The sequence below is a fragment of the Mastigoproctus giganteus genome, chromosome 6 (genome assembly GCF_048544385.1).
Source record: "Mastigoproctus giganteus isolate SK-2022 chromosome 6, ASM4854438v1, whole genome shotgun sequence".
Lineage (NCBI taxonomy): Eukaryota > Metazoa > Arthropoda > Arachnida > Uropygi > Thelyphonidae > Mastigoproctus > Mastigoproctus giganteus.
This window is the reverse complement of record NC_143580.1, coordinates 79,328,358-79,351,422: the sequence shown is the minus strand read 5'-3', so window position 1 is coordinate 79,351,422 and position 23,065 is coordinate 79,328,358. Positions and strand designations below refer to the sequence as shown.

At 36.9% G+C, this 23,065-nt stretch overlaps 1 protein-coding gene across 1 annotated transcript in view; it reads right to left on the bottom strand.

Annotated features, from left to right (window-relative positions):
- Nucleotides 1-23,065, bottom strand: part of LOC150084429 (uncharacterized) — a 182,486-nt gene that overhangs the window by 32,036 nt on the left and 127,385 nt on the right. The window contains exon 11 of the mRNA XM_090376226.1: nucleotides 20,437-20,496. Within this exon, the coding sequence (XP_090232352.1) occupies nucleotides 20,437-20,496 (60 nt within the window). The remainder of the gene's footprint in view (nucleotides 1-20,436; nucleotides 20,497-23,065) is intronic.

The following is a 23,065-nucleotide window of genomic DNA, read 5'->3' as shown; positions in this document are numbered from 1 at the left end:
ATCTGTGCAAGGTCATTAGTAATTACAAAAGCCTTGGCATCTCGACCAGCTGGGTCGGTGTGACTAGAAAACGGAAGCCAGCTGGAGTTGTGAACATTAGCATTAGTAGAGGCATTTGATGCAAGAAAGCAAGCTTATGCAGCATCAGCCAAAAAAAAAAAATAAATAAATAAATAAATAAAAAATAACCACTTCCACTTCACCCCTCTGTTCGTTCGAAATACCTGTCCAGCTGAGCCTTAAACTTATTTAGGCTATCAACTTCCACGACAAGGGATGGAAGTCTATTCCACCAACCAACCACCTGCTGGCTACAGGCAAATTTCCTCACGTCTATCTTACATCTGTCTTTTCTCAATTTGAATTTGTGCCCTCTCAGGTGATTATTCTGAGCAAGAATCCCATCAGCATTGAGGATGCTCAAACCATTCAAGGCTTTATACACCTCTATCAGATCACCTCGCTGGTGCCTAGTCTCCAGACACTGTAATTTGCAAAACTTAAGCCTTTCTTCGTAAGAGCACCCTTTTGTTCCATTCACTAATCTTGTTGCCCTTCTCTGTACTCCTTCCAGCATCTCTACATCCTTCTTGAAATGAGGCCTCCAGACCTGTATACAGTACTCTAGGTGTGGCCTGACCATTGCCTTATACAAGGGAATAATCACCTCCTTATCCCTGATAGAAAAATTCCTATATATCATCGACAATACACCATGAGCTACTCTTGCAGCAGTCTGCATTGCTCAGAAAACTTCATATCTGCCTGCACAACCACCCCCAGGTCCCTTTCATTCTCTACCACTGTCAGTGTAGTACCACAGAATTGATACATTGCTCTGGGGTTGCTGTTTCCCATATTTTGTACTTTACATTTGTCAATGTTAAACTTCATTTGCCACCTCTCAGCCCATCTGCTCAACCTTTCCAGATCCTGTTGCAGTAGCATAGTGTCAGTAGTGTCCTTGACAATCCTGCCAACCTTCGTATCGTCTGCAAACTTGGACATTAAGCTTGATATACCATCATCAATATCATTTATAAATACAGAAAACAATAAATACAGAAAACAAAAACAACATTAAAATCACCAAGGAATATTACCTCACTGTTAGGAAAGTTGGACTCTAGAAAGTCAAGTTGCAAAGAGAGGAAGTCAAAGAGCTCCAAGTGATTAGTGGAATTTGGAGAATGGTAGAGACAACAGATGAATTTGACACAATGAGGTAGAGAGATTTTAAGCCAGAGGAGATTCCAAATTACCAAGTCTTTGACAGGGAAAATCGGAATGGATATATGCACAAGTACCACCTTTGAGGCAAAAGATATCATAAAGCGAATAATTTGGGAAACTGAGATGAGCAGTAGTTGAATCAACTGATAACTGAGATTCTGTCAGAAAAAGTACATGGGGTTTGGCAGACTGCAAGTGGAAATGGACATCGTTGAGATTAGAATTGAGACCATATATATTTGTGAAATGAATTAGGAAGTGTTTGGGAGGTTTAGATCTTTTCGCATATAAGCTTACTCTATTAGTTTGACAATTCATGGTGTACTCAATGGTAAGAAAAAGCAGGTGGGACATGCTGTATGAAGTAATGAAATTTTTGGATATGGCATACACATGGTAAGAATATACCCAGATCCTTGACATAACGTGGCCTCGACAATGCTCCCCACATACACACTACTCGGACTCCCTCCAGTCACTATCTGCCAGAGTAGAGGTAGCAAGATTATACACTAGCTGATCAGGAAGCCTCCTAGAGAGTTACCAATAGGTTCGGTCTGGTGTACTAACTAGCGGCCGGCCTGCGAACACTGTTTTGGAGCTGTACCCTCAAAATGTATGGAAGATTGGATCTCACCACGATGTTCATCATAACCTCAAAAGTCATTAATCATACTGCATGATGGAAGAGATAGGGAAGGGTTGACTGGAACTTAGCTCTGGAGACTAAACATGGGTTTCACCACTTCAAGCCTCCAATAAGCAAAGTTGCGGTATTGCACCAGTTGATGAGAGTCATCTACCACGTAGTACTGCCTGGTAACACAGAGGGGTGGCATTCCTCCATGTGGTGTGGGCACCACACCTCGACCCCTGCTTAAATTGGTTCACATCTGGGTGGTCACCCACCATGTGTTTGTGCATGGAGGTTATACCCAAGATTACTAACAGTCCCACCATCGTGAAGGTGCAAGCAGAGGATATGGCTGCCACAGACTATCCGGACTTCGCCGAAATTGGGTCCACTTGACTTGAGTGTCACCCGAATATCAGTTCCATCAGCGTTTTAGATTCCCAGGTAGCAAGTACAGCTTGTCTGGCATATCTGAGAGAATGTCTGTGACAACCTCAAGGACCATGAAATGATCCTTGAGGTTGTCAATGATCATTTCATGGTCCTTGAGGTTGTCATGGTACATTGAGGTGGTTTAATTCCTTTAAATGATACAATTTAAAGGAATTGAACCACCTCAATATCAAAAACCTAAACCTTTCTTTTCACAATTCCTCTAAACTATCGTTTCTATAATAAATTACTTAATCTACCACATGATATAATAGTGTAGTGGTTATCAATTCATAAACATAATGAAAAATCAAGTAGACCCCTCCTTCCAAGAAAATGTAAATTAATAACTGGTGAGATCACATTTGGAATACTATGCTCAACTGTGTAGCCCACATCTAAAGAAAGAAAAGCTTCTTGAAAGATCACTAAATGAGTCATCCAACGAAGGTTGACTCATTTCGTGAGAACAGCAAAGGGGCATCCACATAAGGTAAGACCACAAAAATGTGCCTTTCAGAACAGGGAAGCTAGGTATAATTTGATGGATAGGTGGGGAATGTCTGATTGGGTGTATAAGACAGGACCAGGGTATGTCTGCCAAGGGCAAAGGTTGATGACGTTGTAGAGCGAATAGCATCTTTTAAGGGCACAAAAGGTGATATAGTTGTACACGTTGGCACTAATAATATTAAGAGTAGGAGACCGGCAGAATTACTTAACAAGTACAGGTCACTGTTGAACAAAAGACGAGAATTAGGGTTGAATTTGAAAGTGTCTGCAATTCTGCCCAGACACGATAGGAGGGAGTATATGATGAGAGCCTTGTCGATCAATTCGGCCCTGGAAAGATTGTGCAAGGCTCAAGGGGCAGAATTTTTTTCAGCCTGGACTGTACTTGTTAACAGGAGAGATTGCTTCTACAGGGATGGGATACACTTAAATAGAAAGGGTGCAAGAATATTTGCTGATGCTATCGAGGCAGTGTTAGGTGGGTCGGAAAACTGCTAGCTTGGGGGGAGACAAAGACCAATAGATTGACAGTAGCCACTGGCAGAGGTGAAAGAGATTCTTGCACTGCTTCTATTAGAATGAGCAGAAGCCTGAAAAACAAGATGCATGGTATTTCAGAGACTGCTGGGAGCCATTGCGGTACAAGTAAACACATGGGTTGTGTTAGGGTAGCTAAGAATAGAAACAGGTGCAGGTATACTTGCGTGTACACCAATGCTAGGAGTTTAGTAAATAAATTTGATGAATTTGAGGTATTGCTCAAAACATCGAAGGCAGATATTGTTGGGATATCAGAGACGTGGTGTCACACAGATATAAGGGATGCGGAACTGCAATTTGGGGAGTACAACGTCTACAGAAAGGACAGACAGATAGGAAGGGGGGAGGTGTTATGCTATTAGTTAAGAAACACATAAAAACCAAGGAAGTGAAGCCAGTCGACATCGCTGGACAGTGCAGTGTGGAGTCAGTTTGGTGTGACATAAACATTGGGAGATCAAAATTGAGAGTAGGAGTGTGCTATAGGCCTAATGACTCTGATGAGTATAATAAGGAACTGTACAGGGAAATAGAGTGGGCCAGTAAATCAGAGTGTCTTATAATGGGAGATTTTAATTTCCCAGATATTGACTGGATTTTGGGGGCTGGTTACTCATACACTAGCAGGGCTTTTGTGGATTTATTGGATGATTGTTTTCTACATCAACATGTTCGGGAGGCAACTAGAGGGAGTAATACTCTTGATTTGATTATCAGCAGTGATTCTTCATGCATTAAGAATCTGCAGATAAATGAACCACTAGGTGGCAGTGATCACAGTGTGCTGAAGTGGGATTTACTCAAAGAGGTAACTACCATTAGGGGTAAAGGGAAGGGTTATTGCTTCCGTAAAGGCGACTACGATGGACTGAGACAGTATTTAAATTCTATACAGTGGGACCAACTGATGATGTTACCAACAGCAAATTCAAAATGGGAAGCATTCAAAGAACTTATCTTGGAAGCTATTAGGCTTTACATACCAACTAAGAAATATTGTTCAAGGTTTAGGCCAAAATGGATGTCAGATGAACTAATGAGGCATATGGCAGAGAAGAAAAATACATGGGATACATACAAATTAACACATGACACAGAAGCCTATGATAGATACAAGTTGATATGCAACCAAGTTACAAAGGAGGTTAGGCAGGCGAAGGCAGATTACGAGAAATCCTTGGCAAGGGATGCAAAGAAAAACAGCAAAGAGTTCTTTACTTATGTAAACTCTAGAAGGAAGGGGATGAATCAGATTGGTCCACTTGATATTGATGGGTCAAGTGTTGATGATCCTGCTCAGGTAGCTAACAAACTAAATGAATATTTTGCATCGACATTCACACATGAGGAGTTATTCAGCGAGGGGAATGCCAGAGGTGTATTCAACTCTAGCAGTAAGCTACAGAATCTTGAAATAACTGGGAGTAAAGTGGAGGAGAAACTGTTGAAGATAAACACAAGAAAGGCACCCGGGGTGGATGGGATCTATTCAGTTATATTAAAGGAGGCAGCAAAGGAAGTAAGCAAACCCTTAGCCATAATTATGAGAGCTTCCTTGGACTCAGGGGAGGTACCCATAGACTGGAAATGTGCAAATGTGACCCCAATTCACAAAGGAGGATCAAAGGCTGACACAAGTAATTATAGACCTGTGAGCTTAACTTCTGTTCCAGGAAAATTAATGGAGGCACTGGTTAAAGAAGCACTGCAGGATCATTTAGACAAGACTTCAGTTATAGCTCAGACACAGCATGGTTTTGTTAATGGGAAGTCTTGCCTGACCAACTTGATTGGATACTATGATGCAGTCACAAAAGAACTGGATGCAGGGAATAACTTTGATATTATATACTTGGATCTTAGAAAGGCTTTTGATACTGTTGCACATGGAAGACTGCTACACAAATTGGAGCAGTGTGACATTGGAGGCAAATTGCTCCTATGGATAAAGGGGTGGTTGAGGGGGAGAAGACAGAGAGTGGTAATCAATGGACACTGCTCATCGTGGACTGATGTTATTAGTGGAGTCCCACAGGGCTCAGTGTTGGGTCCATTGTTGTTTTCTGTATTTATAAATGATATTGATGATGGTATATCGGGCTTAATGTCCAAGTTTGCAGACGATACAAAGGTTGGCAGGGTTGTCAAGGACACTACTGACACTATGCTGCTGCAACAGGATCTGGAAAGGTTGAGCAGATGGGCTGAGAGGTGGCAAATGAAGTTTAACATTGAGAAATGTAAAGTACTACACATGGGAAACAGCAACCCCAGAGCAACGTATCAACTCTGTAGTACAACACTGACAGTGGTAGAGAATGAAAGGGACTTGGGGGGTGGTTGTGCAGGCAGATATGAAGTTCTCTGAGCAGTGCAGACGGGCTGCAAGAGTAGCTCATGGAGTATTGTCAATGATATACAGGAATTTTTCCAGCAGGGATAAGGAGGTGATTATTCCATTGTATAAGGCGATGGTCAGGCCACACCTAGAGTACTGTATACAGGTCTGGAGGCCTCATTTCAAGAAGGATGTAGAGCTGCTGGAACGAGTACAGAGAAGGGCAACAAGATTAGTGAATGGAACAAAGGGGTGCTCTTACGAAGAAAGGCTTAAGTTTTGCAAATTACAGTGTCTGGAGACTAGGCAGCAGCGAGGTGATCTAATAGAGGTGTATAAAGCCTTGAATGGTTTAAGCATGCTCAATGCTGATGGGATTCTTCCTCTAGCTCAGAAAAATCACCTGAGAGGGCATAAATTCAAATTGAGGAAAGACAGATGTAGGATAGACGTGCGGAAATTTGCCTTTAGCCAGCGGGTGGTTGGTTGGTGGAACAGACTTCCATCCCTTGTGGTGGAGGTTGATAGCCTAAATAAGTTTAAGGCTCAGCTGGACAGGTATTTTGAACGAACAGAGGGGTGAAGTGGAAGTGGTTTATTTTTTTTTTTTTTTTGGCTGATGCTGCATAAGCTTGCTTTCTTGCATCAAATGCCTCTACTAATGCTAATGCTAAGACACTGGGGGAAAAAGAGTAGCAAAAATGTATGATTGTGGAATTCTAATGCTGAAATGGGACACAAAATCTTGGGAATTTAAATACAAATTATTGGATAAAATTAATAGAGTGAACCTCAAAAAATTAACAATTGGCCAGCCTGTGGTCAACCACAGGCTGGCCAATTAGGTGGTCAAACATCCCTGACAATGTGGATGGCTGAGATTGAGAATCTGCTGATATTTCAGAAGCAGATGGATTGGCAAATGGAAGGTTGGAAGAGTATCATTAGAGTGGAACCAGTTGGACAAAGTGGTGTTTTTTTTTTTTTTTTTTTTTTTTAAAGTACAGTCAGTCATCGTATAGCACAATAGTTGTGTTCCTAGAAACTCTCATGCAATGCAAAATCGTGCAATATAAATAACCGGCCCTATTGGAAAAATAGGGTTAGGTGCTGACCACCCAAGATTGAACACACATTTGTAACCAAAACATTACCAAACACAATAAATAATCGTAATAAAATACTTACGTATTTCATTACAACTATTCCATAATAAAATATTGCTAATGCTTTTGCTTCTATCGTAAGCAAACTTGTTCTTTGTTTGATCTTCTATCCAAACAGGCATTCCATCTCTTCCAATTCTTTGTCTTGATCTAATGGATTTTGTTACACTTGGAGTTGTTCCTGCTATGGAAGTTGTTTTTATTTTCTCTGCATTCTTTCTAATTCTCGTTGCCTCATTTAGGCCTGTAACACGTGCAATATCACACGGTCTTTCATTTCGCTCAAAGTGTTTCACAATTTCATATTTTTTTTATATCAACAGAGGCGGACTGGCCATAAGCCTTACCGGGGAAACCCTGGTGGGCCAGAGGCCAGAACACGATGGAGGCCGGTGCGAAATTGGCCATAAACGCTAGTATGAGGCCGCTACAAATTTCCCCGGGTAAGGATTTTTGACCTAGTCCCCCGTCTATCGATATTGCTTTTCTTTTTCTCTCTCTGAATCTGTAGTGTCTTCACCAGGACACTTCCTTTTCACACTTTTTAAGTATTTTACTCATTTTCAGGGAATAAAGCACAATTACAAAATGAGGTGGCATTCAAGGAATTAATCGTGGAAACTACTAAAAGTTTCATACCTATTACGAAATATTGTTGAAGATTTAGGCCTAAATGGTTATCAAATAAACTAATGAGACTTGTGACAGAGAAGAAAAATGCATGGGATGCATATAAATTATCAAGTGACTCAGAAGCCTATGGCAGATATAAACTAGTCTTGTAATCAGGTCACAAAGGAGGTTAGGCAGGCGAAGGCAGATTTGGCAAATCTTTGGCAAAAGATGCTAAGAAAAACAGCAAGGATTTCTTTACTTATATACACTCTAAAAGGAAGGGGATGAATCTGATTGGGCCACTTGATATCGATGGTTCGACTGTTGATGATCCTGCTCAGATAGAAAACAAACTGAATGAGTATTTTGCATCTACATTCACACATGAGGAGTTATTACGGCTTGAAGATGGCAGAAGGTTATCAAATTGTAGCAGGGTGCTTAATGATTTGGTAATAACTGAGAGCAAAGTGGAGGAGAAATTGTTGAAGTTAAACATAAGAAAGGCACCTGGGGTGGATGGAATCTACCCAGTTATATTAAAGGAGGTGGCAAAGAAAACCCTTAGCCATAATTATGAGAGCATCCTTGGACTCAGGGATGGTCCCCACGTACTGGAGTTGTGCAAATGTATCTCCAATTCACAAAGGGGGAATCGAAGGGGTGACATGAGTAATTACAGACCAGTTAATTTAACTTCTGTTCCGGGTAAAATAATGGAGTCACTGGTTAAAGATGCATTGCAGGATCATCTAGACAAGACTGCAGCAATAATTCAGAGACAGCATGGGTTTGGTAAGGGAAAGTCTTGTCTGACAAATTTGATAGGATATTATGATGTGGTTACAAAGGAACTGGATGCAAAAAATAATTTTGATATCATATATTTGGATTTCAGGAAAGCTTTTGACACTGTTGCGCATGGAAGACTATTGTACAAATTGGAGCAGAATGGTATTAAGGGTAAAAATGGATAAAAGGATGGTTGAGTGGGAGAAGACAGAGGGTGGTAATTAATGGGTGCTGCTCTTCGTGGACTAATGTTATTAGTGGAGTCCCACACGGTTCGGTGTTGGGTTCTCTATTGTTTTGTATATTTATCAATGATATTGATGAAGGTATATCAGGCTTGGTGTAGAAGTTTGCAGATGATACAAAGGTTGGCAGGGTTGTTAATGACAGTAATGGCAGTGGGCTACTGCAACAGGATCAAGATAATTTGGGCAGATGGGTTAAGAAGTGGCAACTGAAGTTTGACCTTGACAAATGCAAAGTACTGCATATGGGTAGAAGTAACCCCAGAGAAACGTACCAACTGTGTGGTTCTACACTTAAGGTGGTAGAAAATGAAAAAGACCTGGGAGTAATTATGCAGTCAGATATGAAGTTTTCTGAGCAATACAGACAGGCTGCCAGGGCAGGTCATGGGGTATTGTCAATGATATATAGGAATTTTGCTAGCAGGGAAAGGAGGTGATTGTTCCTCTGTATAAGGTAATGGTCAGCCCACACCTTGAGTACTGCGTACAGGTCTGGAGGCCTCATTTTAGGAAGGATGTAGATTTGCTTGAGCGTGTACAGAGAAGGGCAACAAGATTGGTGAGGGGAATGAAGGGATCCTCTTACCAAGAGAGGCTTAAGTTCTGAGCACGCTGAATTGTGATGGGATCCTTCCACTTGTTCAGATTATGAACCTAAGGGCTGGAACAAACTTCCATCTGTCGTTGTGTAAGTTGATAGGTTAAATAAATTTAAGGAGGAACTGGATAGGCATTTGGAGGGAATGGTGTGATTTTTTTTTTTTTTTGGCTGATGCTGCATAAGCTCATACACTTGCTTTCTTGCATCACATGCTGCTACTACTACGCTTGATACGCAAACAAAACTGCACGCGTGTAGCAACTGAATAAACACCGTAAAGGCAGAGACACACTATGAACACCTCACTAGCTCACATTTTACTAAAGCACATTTCCGGGTGTTACTACCATAAAACAATAAAAACAATTTCCAGTTGCATTTCTGCTAGTGGAATCTGTTATAAACTGGTAGTAAACTCGATCTAATTGCATTTGCCATAATACCAATAGCTGAAATTGTGTGGGTTTTTATGTTATTATGGTAAAATGTGTTTCCCCTTCACTGATATAAAAAACAAATACATTTTCAGAATCTTCTCTTCATTCCTAACGTGTTGCGTTCAGTTCGGGTGAATTCGCATTCGACTGCTTTTCTTGTAAACACAAAGCCGAATCGTGCATAAGCGAATTTGGTTTGTGTTATATACAATATCGTTCCCCTATTTATAAATCATGTATGATCGAATTCGTGTAATGTAAACACGTGTTATTTGAGGACTGACTATATTTAACAATACACATTCATTTGGTTATGAGTCAGTGAGCACTGACAGCTAATCAGCAGAGAGTTACGTCAGCAGGTTTGCAAAAATTATTGAGTTGCTCAGATACAATCCTTAATCTTCAATGTTAATGAAATGAGGCTGTTCTAGAGGAAAATGCCCAAAAGAACTTTCAACACAAAAGTAGAGAAGAACTTGCTAGGTCATAAGTCTTCTAAGAATCAACTGACAATACTGATTGGGATTTCAAAATGAAACCAAGCTTCATTTATTACTACAAGAAACAAATAGTTCTGACTGACTTTTGCTTTCTGTGATTTCAAGTCAAACTTGAGTTACCAAAGACTTGTTCCAAGAGTGGTTTTTCCATCATTTCAACCCTGCAGTAAAGATTTACCTCAACAAAAGCACTGTGGATTGGTAACAATGCTCCAGGTCACCCAGACAACACTGATGAGATGAATTTGTGATGATAATGGAGCTGGAATCATCCCATCACTGAAGTCTGTCTTCTTCCCTACCTACCCCAAGTATGAAATCAATCTTACAGCACATGGACTAAACTGTGATTTCTAATTTACACTATTCTACCATATGATCACATTCACTAAACACTTAAAAAACCACTTTAAGGGAATGCTAAAAATGCCTCAATGCCAGAATACAATAGATGATATTGCAACTGCTGTGATGAAATCAATTCCTACAGTACCAATGCTACATGAATGATTGTGACCAGAATTTATCACTAATTTCTGTGGAACACCATGGAACAACAACGTCTATCAGTGCCAGCACTGTTAGAATATAAACACGAGAAGCTGAAAGAATAGATGTTTCTAAATTAATTAATGATTTTGCCAATGGCAAGCTACCCCAGGGGCTCTCATCTGGTGAGTATGAGTATAGGCTTGGCACACCCAGGGTCCTGAGCTGGATACCATTCATTGTTCTTCTCTTCTTGGTGATCCCCTTCTATTTTTGACACTCTCTCTCTCTCTCTCTCTCTCTCTCTCTCTCTCTCTCTCTCTCTCTCTCTCGGGATAGCTCAGGAATTTTTTTTTTTTTGGCTTGTGCAGCATAAGCCTCAGGCTTCCTTGCACCATATAGCTAATAATAATAATAAATCTAGACAAAAACCATTCTAAATTACATAAGTCAATATATTACTTCATTTAATTTTCAAATTTTATTTTTCATTTTTATATTTATGGAATTTAATATTATTTTTGTTTTTATATTGTATTGATAAAGATTTTAAATACATGTTTACCACATTGTATTGTTAATTTTTTATTTTTACCAAAACAAATATTTTCAAGGGGCCAATACTAAACTTTGCATTAGGGCCCACTTTTTCTAGTTACGCCACTGGGTACTGCACACCCTTTTTATATCCTTTTGTGAATTGCAGGTTCATGGGATCTCAGATCCCACTCAAATTTTTCACAGCACGTTGAATGATCGTAATTTTAGTTACATGTAATCTCTCTTGTGCTCTTTATCTCTAAATATTACATATCTCAACCTTGGGAGAAACACTGAGGTTTTTAATGAGTAACTGGCTGAAAAAATGTAATTGAAAACACATGAGAACTCTCATAATAATTACCCTAGTTTTAGTTTTTTACATACAGGGAGTCCCCAATATCCGAGTCGCCGCAGATACAAGGATTTGAAAATTAAAGAACTAAAGGTTTTTCCCTTAAGAAAATTGATGAAGCACTTGAATATTTTTTGTTCGTGATCATGATCATGCAACAAAAGTTAAGTATGAAGTTAAAGACATAACTAAATGCTACGACACAATTTTAAATTAAAAAAATACTGGGGGGAAAAAAAAAACACAAACAACTCTGGATTCATTCTTTATTCGTACAACGGAAAAATAGCGCAACTTCAATAAACTTTACTTAACCTTACATTGTGCAACATATTATATTAAAAAATGCCTAATAAAATAATTTTCTCATTTTTCAGTTCCTTCATTCATTTTTTTACTATGTACAAGTACATAATCAACATTACTACATATATAATATCTGAGTAGACACACCATAGACAACTCTTAAAGAAAAACTATGGTAGTAGTGTGAAAGGCTGTATTTCCTCTGTATCTCATATTGTGCTCATCCTTCACAACGAGTTGCACATGTATTGCACTACTTCAAATATGTAATGCTTCACTAATAGAGATGACTATTGTTACTTAGACAATTATTCTTACTTATTCTCGGTGGGCACCACCACCCAGATGGCACAGTTAAAAAAGCTAATTGGCTTTTCTTTGACTTTTCACCCACCTAACTAACAGAAAAGGTGCCGTCTGAGTGGTGGTGGTGCCCACTGAGAATAAGTAACAATAGTCTTCTCTATTAGTGAAGCATTGCTTATTCAAGGTAGAGCAATATATGAGCAACTCATTGTGAAGGATGAGCACAATATGGAACAGCTTTTCACACTACTACCGTAGTTTTTCTTTAAGAATTGTCTATGGTGTATCTACACCGATATTATACAGATATAGAATCTTAAAATATTATGCCTAGTTGCATTTAGTTTTACAATAAACATTACAAAAATTTGGTCCCCATTTTAAATGGATTCGTTTTAAGTAGAATTTTCTGGAACCAATTATCCTCAGATAACGAAGATCCCCTGTATAAAGCTGCTTAATTTTCATATTAAAATATTTTGAATTAAAAAATATTACTAAACACTTATCCACTCTGGTCCACAGACCAAACAAAATTCTAAACAGAAAAAAGTGTGCATGCATAATCCCGAAATTTTGCACTCTCAACAGTTTTCTGCACTGAAAAATACACGTGACTATTACAATTATGTTTATTTTTTATGATTTTAACTTTTATTTTTCTCCATTTTCATCATAATTAATAAAAGTTTCTGCAAATTTCTGCTTACTTAAGTAATATATAAGCAGAAATATACATGTATACATCTTTGCAAAATAATAAGAGGAGTTTACCTCAATATAGTACATAGAACACTTCCATATGATACTCTCCAGAGATTAAAATGAAAAAAAATCAAAAAACTTACATTATAGAAACAAATAATTAAAAACCAGTTTAACACAATTAAAATCAATTTAACACAGTTTCTTAAACAGGGGTTATCCCCTTGCTACAATAAACCGAATTAGGGTACAGGCTAAGGATAGGATACAAAATGCTACACCGACCAACAATAGTAACATCAAAAAATACTTTATTTCTGTTCCATATGTTGAACAGTGGCACAAACAGCTTAACAGATTCTTTAAAGATACCGAATTTAAAATTGTGGCCAGGCCAATACAGAAATTACACACTATACTGAAGGGTTCTTTCCACGTTCGCAACACAAATTAATGACATGGTATAGAACATTTCTTGCAGTGATTGCAACTCGCCTTACCAAGGGTCGACGTGTTTTTCTCTGAATATTCATGTAAATCAACATGAAGCCTCAGTTCGTGCTTCTCATTCAGCAGCATCAGAATTAGCCTTTCATGCCATTAACGAAAAACATACCTTTTTATTTAATGAGGCCAAAATACTTAATGTCCAATGTAATTATACATGACTATTAATTGCAGAAACCGTAGAAATTAAATTACACAAGAATTCTGTTAATGTTCGTCGGCCATATTTGATCTCCGATGCGTGGACCTTTACACACATGCGCGAAGACAAATAATCACTATTTAAGTTTTATGTTCAACCCTATTTGGTAATTTTCATTCCTGTGATCACGACATATGGTCAAAAAGCGTTGTCAGCTTCAGGAAGGGAAATCATTTTGAATTGCGTTAAATGGATTCTTAATTGTGTTAAACTGATTTTAATTGTGTTAAATTGGTTTTTAATTATTTATTTCTATAATGTAAGTTTTTCGATTTTTTCGTTTTAATTTCTGGAGAGTATCATGCGGAAGTGTTCTACGTACTATATTGAGGTAAACTCCTCTTAGTGCTTTATGCATTAAGATTGAAAAAATGGAAGTTGCTATTCGTTTCATGTTTACATTTTATCACTGTGATGTGTTTTTTCAATTTCAACAGAAATAATTTTTTTTATTTATTTTTTAAATAACTTGTAGAAAAAGCACAGCATTTTTTAAATAATTAATTTTTAAAATTAAACAGTTACATATATAGTAAGCACTGCAATGTATTAAAAGAAAAGATGATATATTGGCATTCTGCAAAAAGAATTTAAAAAATCAAAATGACAGGTGACATGCAATTCCTTTTGCAACAAACTTGGGACATGAACACTGCTGAGTTAATTAAGAAATGATGTGTGTGTGTACAGTGTATTCTACACACACATATGCAGGTAGGTCATATAAAAAAAAATTCAAATTACACTGGTGAATAACAATTCATTAATTAAACAGAGATATGTTCACTGCATGTGATAACAGTAATGCAATTACTGTTTAAGTAATTGCAATTGAGGCTTATAAGCATCTACTCAATCCACATGGACTGAGTAAATGTTCATAAACCTCCCAATACCTCTCAACAAAAGTATTTTCTTTGATTTCTGCATTTAAAATTCTAGAAATTTCTGTTATTTTCACACAAATAGGAAAATGCAAATTCTGCTAGTCTTTCCAGGGCCGAACTGATTGACGAGGCTCTCAATCATGTACTCCCTCCTATCGTGTCTGGGCAAAACTACAACACTTTTAAATTTAATCCTAACTTACAACTTTTCCTCAACACTGTCCTGTACTTGTTAAGAAAGTCCTCAGATCTCCTACGCTTAATATGATTAGTGTTGATGTGTACAACAATATCACCTTTTGTGCTTTAAAAGATAATATCTACTCCACATCATCATCAACTTTATTAACAAAGTATTACAGAAACTAAACTGTTACCAAAACTTTTTCCACTAGTGAAGTTAAAATTCCGCTACCGAAGTTTCAAGGAAGAATGTATCTTAGAAGAAATACTTTAGATATGTTAACAATTAAATTTACAAATACTGTATAAATTAATTTCACAAAATTAGTGAAATAAGATTTAAAGATTATAGAAAGTAATTTTAAACAAATTTTACACAAAATATGTTTACTAGACACCTGATCTTAATCCCATTCAGTTAATCTGCTGGAGGCAACTTAAAATACACCTGCTTTCTCCGAATGCCCCTACGGTACCCTCCAAATAGTAGAGATGGACTGCATTTCAGCAGCCAGACTTGTGAAGCATATGAGTATATACAAGAATGTCTTTTCTTAGGAAAAAATCACCATAGTATTGTAGTTTAGCATAGTAGCTTTAGAGTTGTGTATAGAGAATGGTTATTATTTCTATAATTTAAATATAAATAAACAATCACAAAATTAGCACTTTTCTCATGGTTACAATTGCTTATAACTGAAATCAAATTATCAAAAAGCTGCTTATTGATCACTGGAAACATGAAATAACTTTAGAAAGAATAGCAAACAGTTTTCCAAAGAAATAATTAATTGAAATATCTGAAATGAAATCACTTTTAGCTAACAAGGGATACCATTAGTAATTTGCACTTTCATCACATATGCTTTACAGTATATTTCAACAAAAATATACTTTAAATAGTTTGCTCTATTTAACTTCATGTAACTATATGTTAAATATAGTACATAAAAGCTGAAAATATACATTACAGTAGAGTCCCGATTAACCAAGACTCATTTAACCGAGGTTCTGCATTATCCGAGATGACTCGTCGAAAAGTTGTATATACTTTGTCATCAAAGACAAGAGTACATAGTTCAGTACGGAGCAGGAATTCACACCAGTTGAATGTTGTTACTTTTTACTCTAATTTTCTAATTTTTTTTTTATTTGTCATGTTTCATCTATGTTATTAGGTTTAGTGTAAGCACTATGAGTGGAAACAGAAGTGTGTTGTTGTGTCTTTAGACATGAAGTTGAATGCAATCAAATGCTCGGATCAAGAAGAAACAATAAAAAAAAAAGTAGCTAGTGACTTTAGGTGTTGGTGAAGTGACCTGTAGGGGACTGCAGGAGAAAGAGAGCGGAAATTTAAAAATGGTGTTTGCAAAGAGCATCTGCATGTGATAGTGAAAATTTGAATAGAAAAACAATGAAGAAAGGAGAATTTGAACAAGCTTCTGAAGCAATTTTTTTTTTTTTATGGTTCACACAGATCAGAAACATAGGAAGTTCAATTTCTGGACTAATTTTACAGGCTAAGGCTTTAGAATTTCATAATGAAGGGGAAGAACAATTTACCGCAAGTATTGGTTGGTTGGATCATTGAGAAAAAAAGGTTTGAAGTTAGAAATTTGAACATCACTGGGGGAAAATTATCAGCTAGTACAGAAGAAATAGCAACATTTACTATAAAATTAGCAAAAATTATTCAAGAAGAAAATTGGAATTTGGATCAAATTTACAATTGTGACGAAACGGGCCTGATTCTTCCATCCAAAACAATTGCAGCTAGAAAAGAAAAATCAACTCCTGTTTATAAATGAAGCAAGGAGAGAATGATGGTACTAACATGTTCAAATTCATCGGGGGGGGGGGGCATAAGCTTAAACTAACTCTCATTAGAAAGTCAAAGAACCCCCAAACTTTAAAAAAGGGAAAATGTTTGCTTGTTAACGATGCAAATCAAAAAAATGCATGGATGGATTCAAGTTTTTTTAAAACATGGTTTCATGAAGAATTTGTCCCTAGCACAAAAAAAAAATTGAACAAAAAGAAACTTCCCCAAAAAGCACTTTTAATTTTAGACGATGCTCCATCCCATCCAGATGAAAGTGAACTAGTTTTTGATGGCTACAGAGCTCTGTTTTTGCCCCCTAATGTGACTTCCCTTCTTCAACCTCTAGATCAAGGTGTTTTGGAGACTCTGAAATGCAACTATAGGCAACGTCTCTTAAAACACCTGCTTCAAAATCTTGAAACAGGACCAGTGTTGTTGAGAATCTTAAAAAAATAAACATTATGGATGTTATTTACTGGTTGGCAGAAACATGGAACAATGTTAAAACAACAACTCTGATTAAATCCTAGAAAAATATTTTATGCTGCCAAAATGAAGCAACTAGAACGAGATGGCAAATGAATATGAAAGAGGTGAGAAAACCTTTTTAGAACTAGCCAATAACCTTCCTGTTATGGACACACTTTTACTACAGAGGATATTAAAGAGTGGACGAATTCTGATGAACAGCTGGAAATGACTGCCATGACCGTAAAACTTGTTGATGAACAAAAATATGAAAGTGAAGATGACGATGAAAAGTGCACAGAAACTACAAAAAAAGATAAATGACACATATGGAAGGTCTAAATGCTATTGAGTCAGCTTTAAATTATATTGTACAGCAGGAGGATACCACACCTGCCAATATTTTGTTACTTAGGCACCTACAAAATAGAGGTTAAAAAGGGAGGAGCTTCTATGAAACAGAAACCCATTAAGGAATTTTTTATATGATAATTAAGGTGTGGTGCTAACAAATGTAAGTGTACATTTTTCTTGTCTATGATTTGTAATTTTTTTAATTTTTATACGTTTACTATTTTTTTTATTTTTTCTAACAAAACAGTTGTAAATAAAATTAAGTGTTTTATTGTATAATTTAAAAGTCATTATGTTCAAATATGGTTTCATATCGATACAGCAGATACTGGTAGTTTATATGTAACTTGTAGCAATCTAACCAGTATCAGCAGAGGATTATAAATCATAAATTATAGCACTACTAATGGGATTAATAACAGAACTTGTCACGTTTATTGTTTGTTTGTTATTTGGTTTTTAGGAGCATTAGCAACTAAGGCCATATTGCTCCGGGGATATGCGGTGGTCATTCCCTGACCTTTCTGCATCCTCTGTATTTGGTGGTCACGGGCTCGAACCCCGGTTTAATCAAGAAGCGTGTGCTACGCACTACTGCTCCTGCCCACCTGGCTACGGAGGCGCCAACTTGTCAGGTAGATCGTAACGTACAACAGTAATATTCGTAGAGCTTTTAGAATTGGTGATTTGGCATAGATGGCTAGCAGAGCATTAGAACCACGCGGGTGGCAATATATAGTTAAATTTATTATCTATTTTAACTACTTAGATTTTACAAACATAATTTTTTATGTTTGTAAATACAAAATAATAATTTTATGTTTGTAAATACAATTTCAATACAAAAATATAGCGTCAAATTTATATCCCAATGCAGTTATAACTCTCTCTCTCTCTCTATATATATATATATATATATATATATATGCATGTATGTATATATATCCAAGCATGAAAAAGAAAATAGGATTGTTAATTTATATCTATTTTATAATATTATTTCTAATCTGTAATATTATTTTGTCACAGATCATTTCATGTTATACATTACAACTTAACTCAAATATGTATATATATATATATTTCAGTATCGAGTTTCATTATATGAATTTCGTATCTCTATCAAGTTTTATGTACTAATTTATAATGTTACGTTTGTAAAATCTAAGTCGTTATATGTATTTAGAGTTATAACTGCATTGGGATATAAATTTGGTGTTATATTTTTGTATTGAATTTGTATTGGATTCCAGAGACTGCTGGGAAATTCAAATAGAATTTAAATACTGTCTCAGACCACTGTAGTCACCTTTACGAAAGCAAATACCCTTCCCTTTACCCATAATGGTAGTTACCTCTTTGAGTAAATCCCACTTTCAGCACACTGTGATCACTGCTACCTAGTGGTTCCTTTATCTGGAGATTCTTAATACATGAGGAATCACTACTGATAATCAGATCAAGAGTATTATTCCCTCTAGTTGCCTCCCGAACATGCTGCTGTAGAAAACAATCATCCAATAAATCCACAAAAGCCTTGCTAGTGTGTGAGTGACAAACCCACAAATTACAGTCAATATCTGGGAAATTAAAATCTCCCACTCTGATTTACTGGCCCACTCTATTTCTCTGTATAGTTGTTTATTATACTCATCAGAGTCATTAGGCCTATAACACACTCCTACTCTCAATTTTGCCTTTCCAGTGCTTATGTCACACCAAACTGACTCGACACTGCACTATCCAGCCATGTCGACTGGCTGTACTTCCTTGGATTTTATGTGTTTCTTAACCAATAGAAGAACCCCTCCTCCCTTCCTATCCTGTCTATCCTTCCTCTACACATTGTACTCCCCAAATTCCAGTTCTGCATTCCTTATATCTGTGTGATACCACATTTCTGACATCCCAACAATATCTGCCTTTGATGTTTTGACCAACACCTCAAATTCATCAAATTTATTTACCAAACTCCTAGCATTGGAATCCCCTGCACCTTGTTTTCCATGCTGCTGCTCATTTCAATAGAAGCAGTACAAGAATTGCTTTCACCTCTGCCAGCAGCTACTGTTAATCTATTAGTCCATGTATCCCCCCAAGCTAGCAGTTTTCCGAGCCAGCTAACTCTGCCTTGATAGCGTCGGCAAATATTCTTGCACACTTTCTATTTAAGTGTATCCTATCCATGTAGAAGCAGTCTCTCCTGTTAACAATCATAGATCAGGCTGAGAAAAATTCTACCCCTTGAGCCTTGCACAATCTCTCCAGGGCTGAATTGATCAACAAGGTTCTCATCATATACTCCCTCCTATCGTGTCTGGGCAGAATTGCAGACACTTTCAAATTCAACCCCAACTCACAGCTTTTTTTCAACGTTGACCTGTACTTATTAAGTAATTCCGCTGGTGCCCTACTCTTAATATCATTGATTCCAACGTGTACAACAATATCACACTTTGTGTCCTTAAAAGATGATATCTGCTCTACGTCATCAACCATTCCCTGGTCCTGTTCCACCTATCATTTACTTGTCATTTCCCAGTATTATTTTTAAATGGAAAAGTTTAGCCATAGAAATATTCTTTATGGCACCATGCATGTTAAAAAAACACCTGTTGCTATGGAAACTTTCCGTAGAGTTTCATTTCCTTCCTTTTCTAACCACTCACTATCCCCAGTTGACTGGGGATTATTTTTTGCTTGTATAACAAGACTGTTGTGTCTAGTGATATTTTCTGATCTAATTATACAATACAATATAATATAATATAATACATTGTATTTTATTGTATTATATAATACAATGTCAGAATGAAAAATAAATTTTGAATGCTCTCCCTTTTAAACTATTTCTTGCTTTTTTTCCCAAAAAAACTGACTAATAAAAGGCTTGAATCATACCTATTTGAATATTCTAAATGTCAGTTTAATCATGTAATAAATATAAGGTAATACAGAAACACAATTTATTTCATAATATAAAGATTTTTTTTTAATATAGTTTATAGTCTATTTTGTAATAAAAGCAATTTTTTCAGTCCAGATATTTTTTTCCTATTACTCAGTAGGCTCACTGTATATAAAAAACAAAAGAGAAAGAAAAAAAAAATTACCACGCCTGACCTACAGACAAGTTTAAGCAAATTGGCCCATGAACAATTATAATTCACATCTACAATAGCACCTTGTTTAATATCACCAGTTAAAATAATAAAAATATATTCTAAGGAAAGAAATTAGAATGCTACTTTAAATCTTACCTCAATTTTTTCTGTCTGAACAACTGATATAACATCTAAAACAGAACCTCCTATAATGACCTATAATATTTACAAAACAAAAATCAACATGATTGAGATAATCTAAGATGTCCAGTATACCAGATAAAACTACTCCTATAACAAGTACGAAACAAATTTGTAAAAAACAATAATTGTAATAAAGCAATCTTAAAGCATTTACTAAAAACAACATAATGAAATAAAATAAACTAAAGCAGGCAGTTCAGTTTATTTTATTATTATTATTTTTTTTTATTTGGCTTGTTTCAAAAGTCTTTTTAATCATATTAAAGCTTTCTTTTTTTTTATCCACAGTTGCTTAATTTATTTGCATGGACTACTTTCATAAGCGTATTTGATCATGAAAAATAAATGGAAAACTCTGAAATTCCTACAAAACAGATTACTTTTTACAGAAACAATATATCTGGACTCTTGCAATAATAACTATAATCCTACAATGGAGAAAGATGAGTCATACTGTGCAGGTAACAACAATGCAGAAAATTAGTTCCAAAGCTTGTAACCTTAATTTATGATCCAGTTACCTAAGGTACATCTTTCTTAGTTTAGCAAAAGTTGTGAAATCCATGGTGTGGCAAATTTAGGTATAAGCCAGGCGATGGGTTGGAGTCTTATTATCTGAGAGGGCCACCGTGTTTCCTTTTGAGGGGATAAAAAATACAGATAAAAACCTATAATTACATATATCAGTGCCTTTTTGAACTTGAATGCTTTGGTTAAGGGCCTCAACATGCTTGAATCCAGCCCTGGTTAATACTACTAATACAATAGTAGAGGCACACATTACAAATAAACAGCAATAAACTTTATTATTTGTAGCCTAAGCCTGAGGCAACCTGTGGGGGATTTGCTTCACAATTTGAGATGCCTTCGTAGTTTTCTGGATAAAAAGGAAACTGTGTCACAAAAATTATGCATTTGTATTATACACAATACATTCAGAAAGTTACAGAATCGCACACTGGTATTTAAATGGTTTGCGCTATGGCCATAAGGATTTGTGGGGCATTGACACTGACCTTGGTGAGCATGCATGCGAGGTGGAAACTGACTCATCCACTTCATTTGGATGTCACAGTTTGAACAATGCGGTAACATCAGTTTTTTTAAAATTGGGAAAAGTGCTAGTGAGATGCTGCAAACATTACAGAAAGTTTATGGAGATGATGCTTTGAGGAAAATAGTGGTTTACAAATGATTTAATTGGTTTAAAACCAAACAGGAAACATTGAAAGATGAACCTCGCAAACCCATCAATGTCCCGAAATTACAAAAATGTACTGTTTATTTTGTCACGAAAGTAAAGGAACTCATGCGAAATGATAGACAAATGACTGTTGTTGATTTTGCTCATGAAGTCAGACTGTCTGTAGGCTCAGTACACATAATTCTGATAAAAGATGCTGCGTGAGGATGCAAAAATATCCCCACAAATCAAGATGCCTTGTGCAACAAAATCCAACAAAGTCATGCTGATAATTTTTTTTGATGATGACCATATAGAGCACTATGAACCTGTGACTTTTGTTTTGGCACATTTGTGTGAGAATGTGAGGCAAAGATGAACTCAAAAATGGAAGATGGCTGGATTCTGAACCATGAAATGAAAATGCCCAGTCACACAATGATAGCAGTTCTTGGCTGCAAGAAAAAAAAAAAAAAAAATCAGTCATGCAGCAGCCTCCCTACTACCCTGACCTTGTACAGTCTGGCTTCGGGCCAATCTCTAAACTGAAAATGGGGCTTTGGGGTCATCATTTCACTATGGTGGATAACAGAATACTCCATCTCTTGGATACAGAAGACGACTACGCGGCTTTCAGCCAATTTGCATGAGAAGTCTTCAACCGAAGAAGAACGGAAATTGCCATCCACAATGAATGAAAGTAAATTACATGCTCGAAGAAAATTGACCACCCCACAAGACTGCAAAGAGTAAGAGGAAATCAAAATGAGCATGGAAGAAGACAACCCCGACCAAAGTGAGGCCATAAATGGATGAAAGGACCCAACAGGACCCTACAAAGATCAAGAAAATAGCAAAGAGACATGGAACCTGGTCAGACACTGCCATAGGAACAAACCGACAAAGATGATTACATGCAAACAAACCAAGTGACAAAAAGCCCGGACTGGACATAAATGCAGGAACTAGAAAGGCCGCCGTAGCCTAGTGGTCAGGTGCGCGGGTGCATAAGTACACGTGCCTTGAGTGACCGGGGTTCAAGCCCGTGACTACTGAATACGGTGCTGTTTCTTGTATTCTGTCTATCTTGTGAACTCCTCTGACCGTTTGGTCGTCCCGGAGTATAAATACAAAATTTATTTAAAATTATTTACTTGCATTACGCCATATGGCGGTCTGAATAGGACTCCCTAGTCCTATTCACCTTTAATTCCCAATCCCCAGGAAGGGGGGAGACGGTTTCCTGTTTCCCCCCTGCCACTCCCCCTTTTCTATACCTCTGGTGGGGCATGGGCCTGCCCCACTGCTTTTGGGGACACCTACTCTATTATCCCCATACTTCTGGCTTTTCTCCCCAGTCTTTAGTCTCCCTCCCCTACTCTGTCTATACACCAGCGA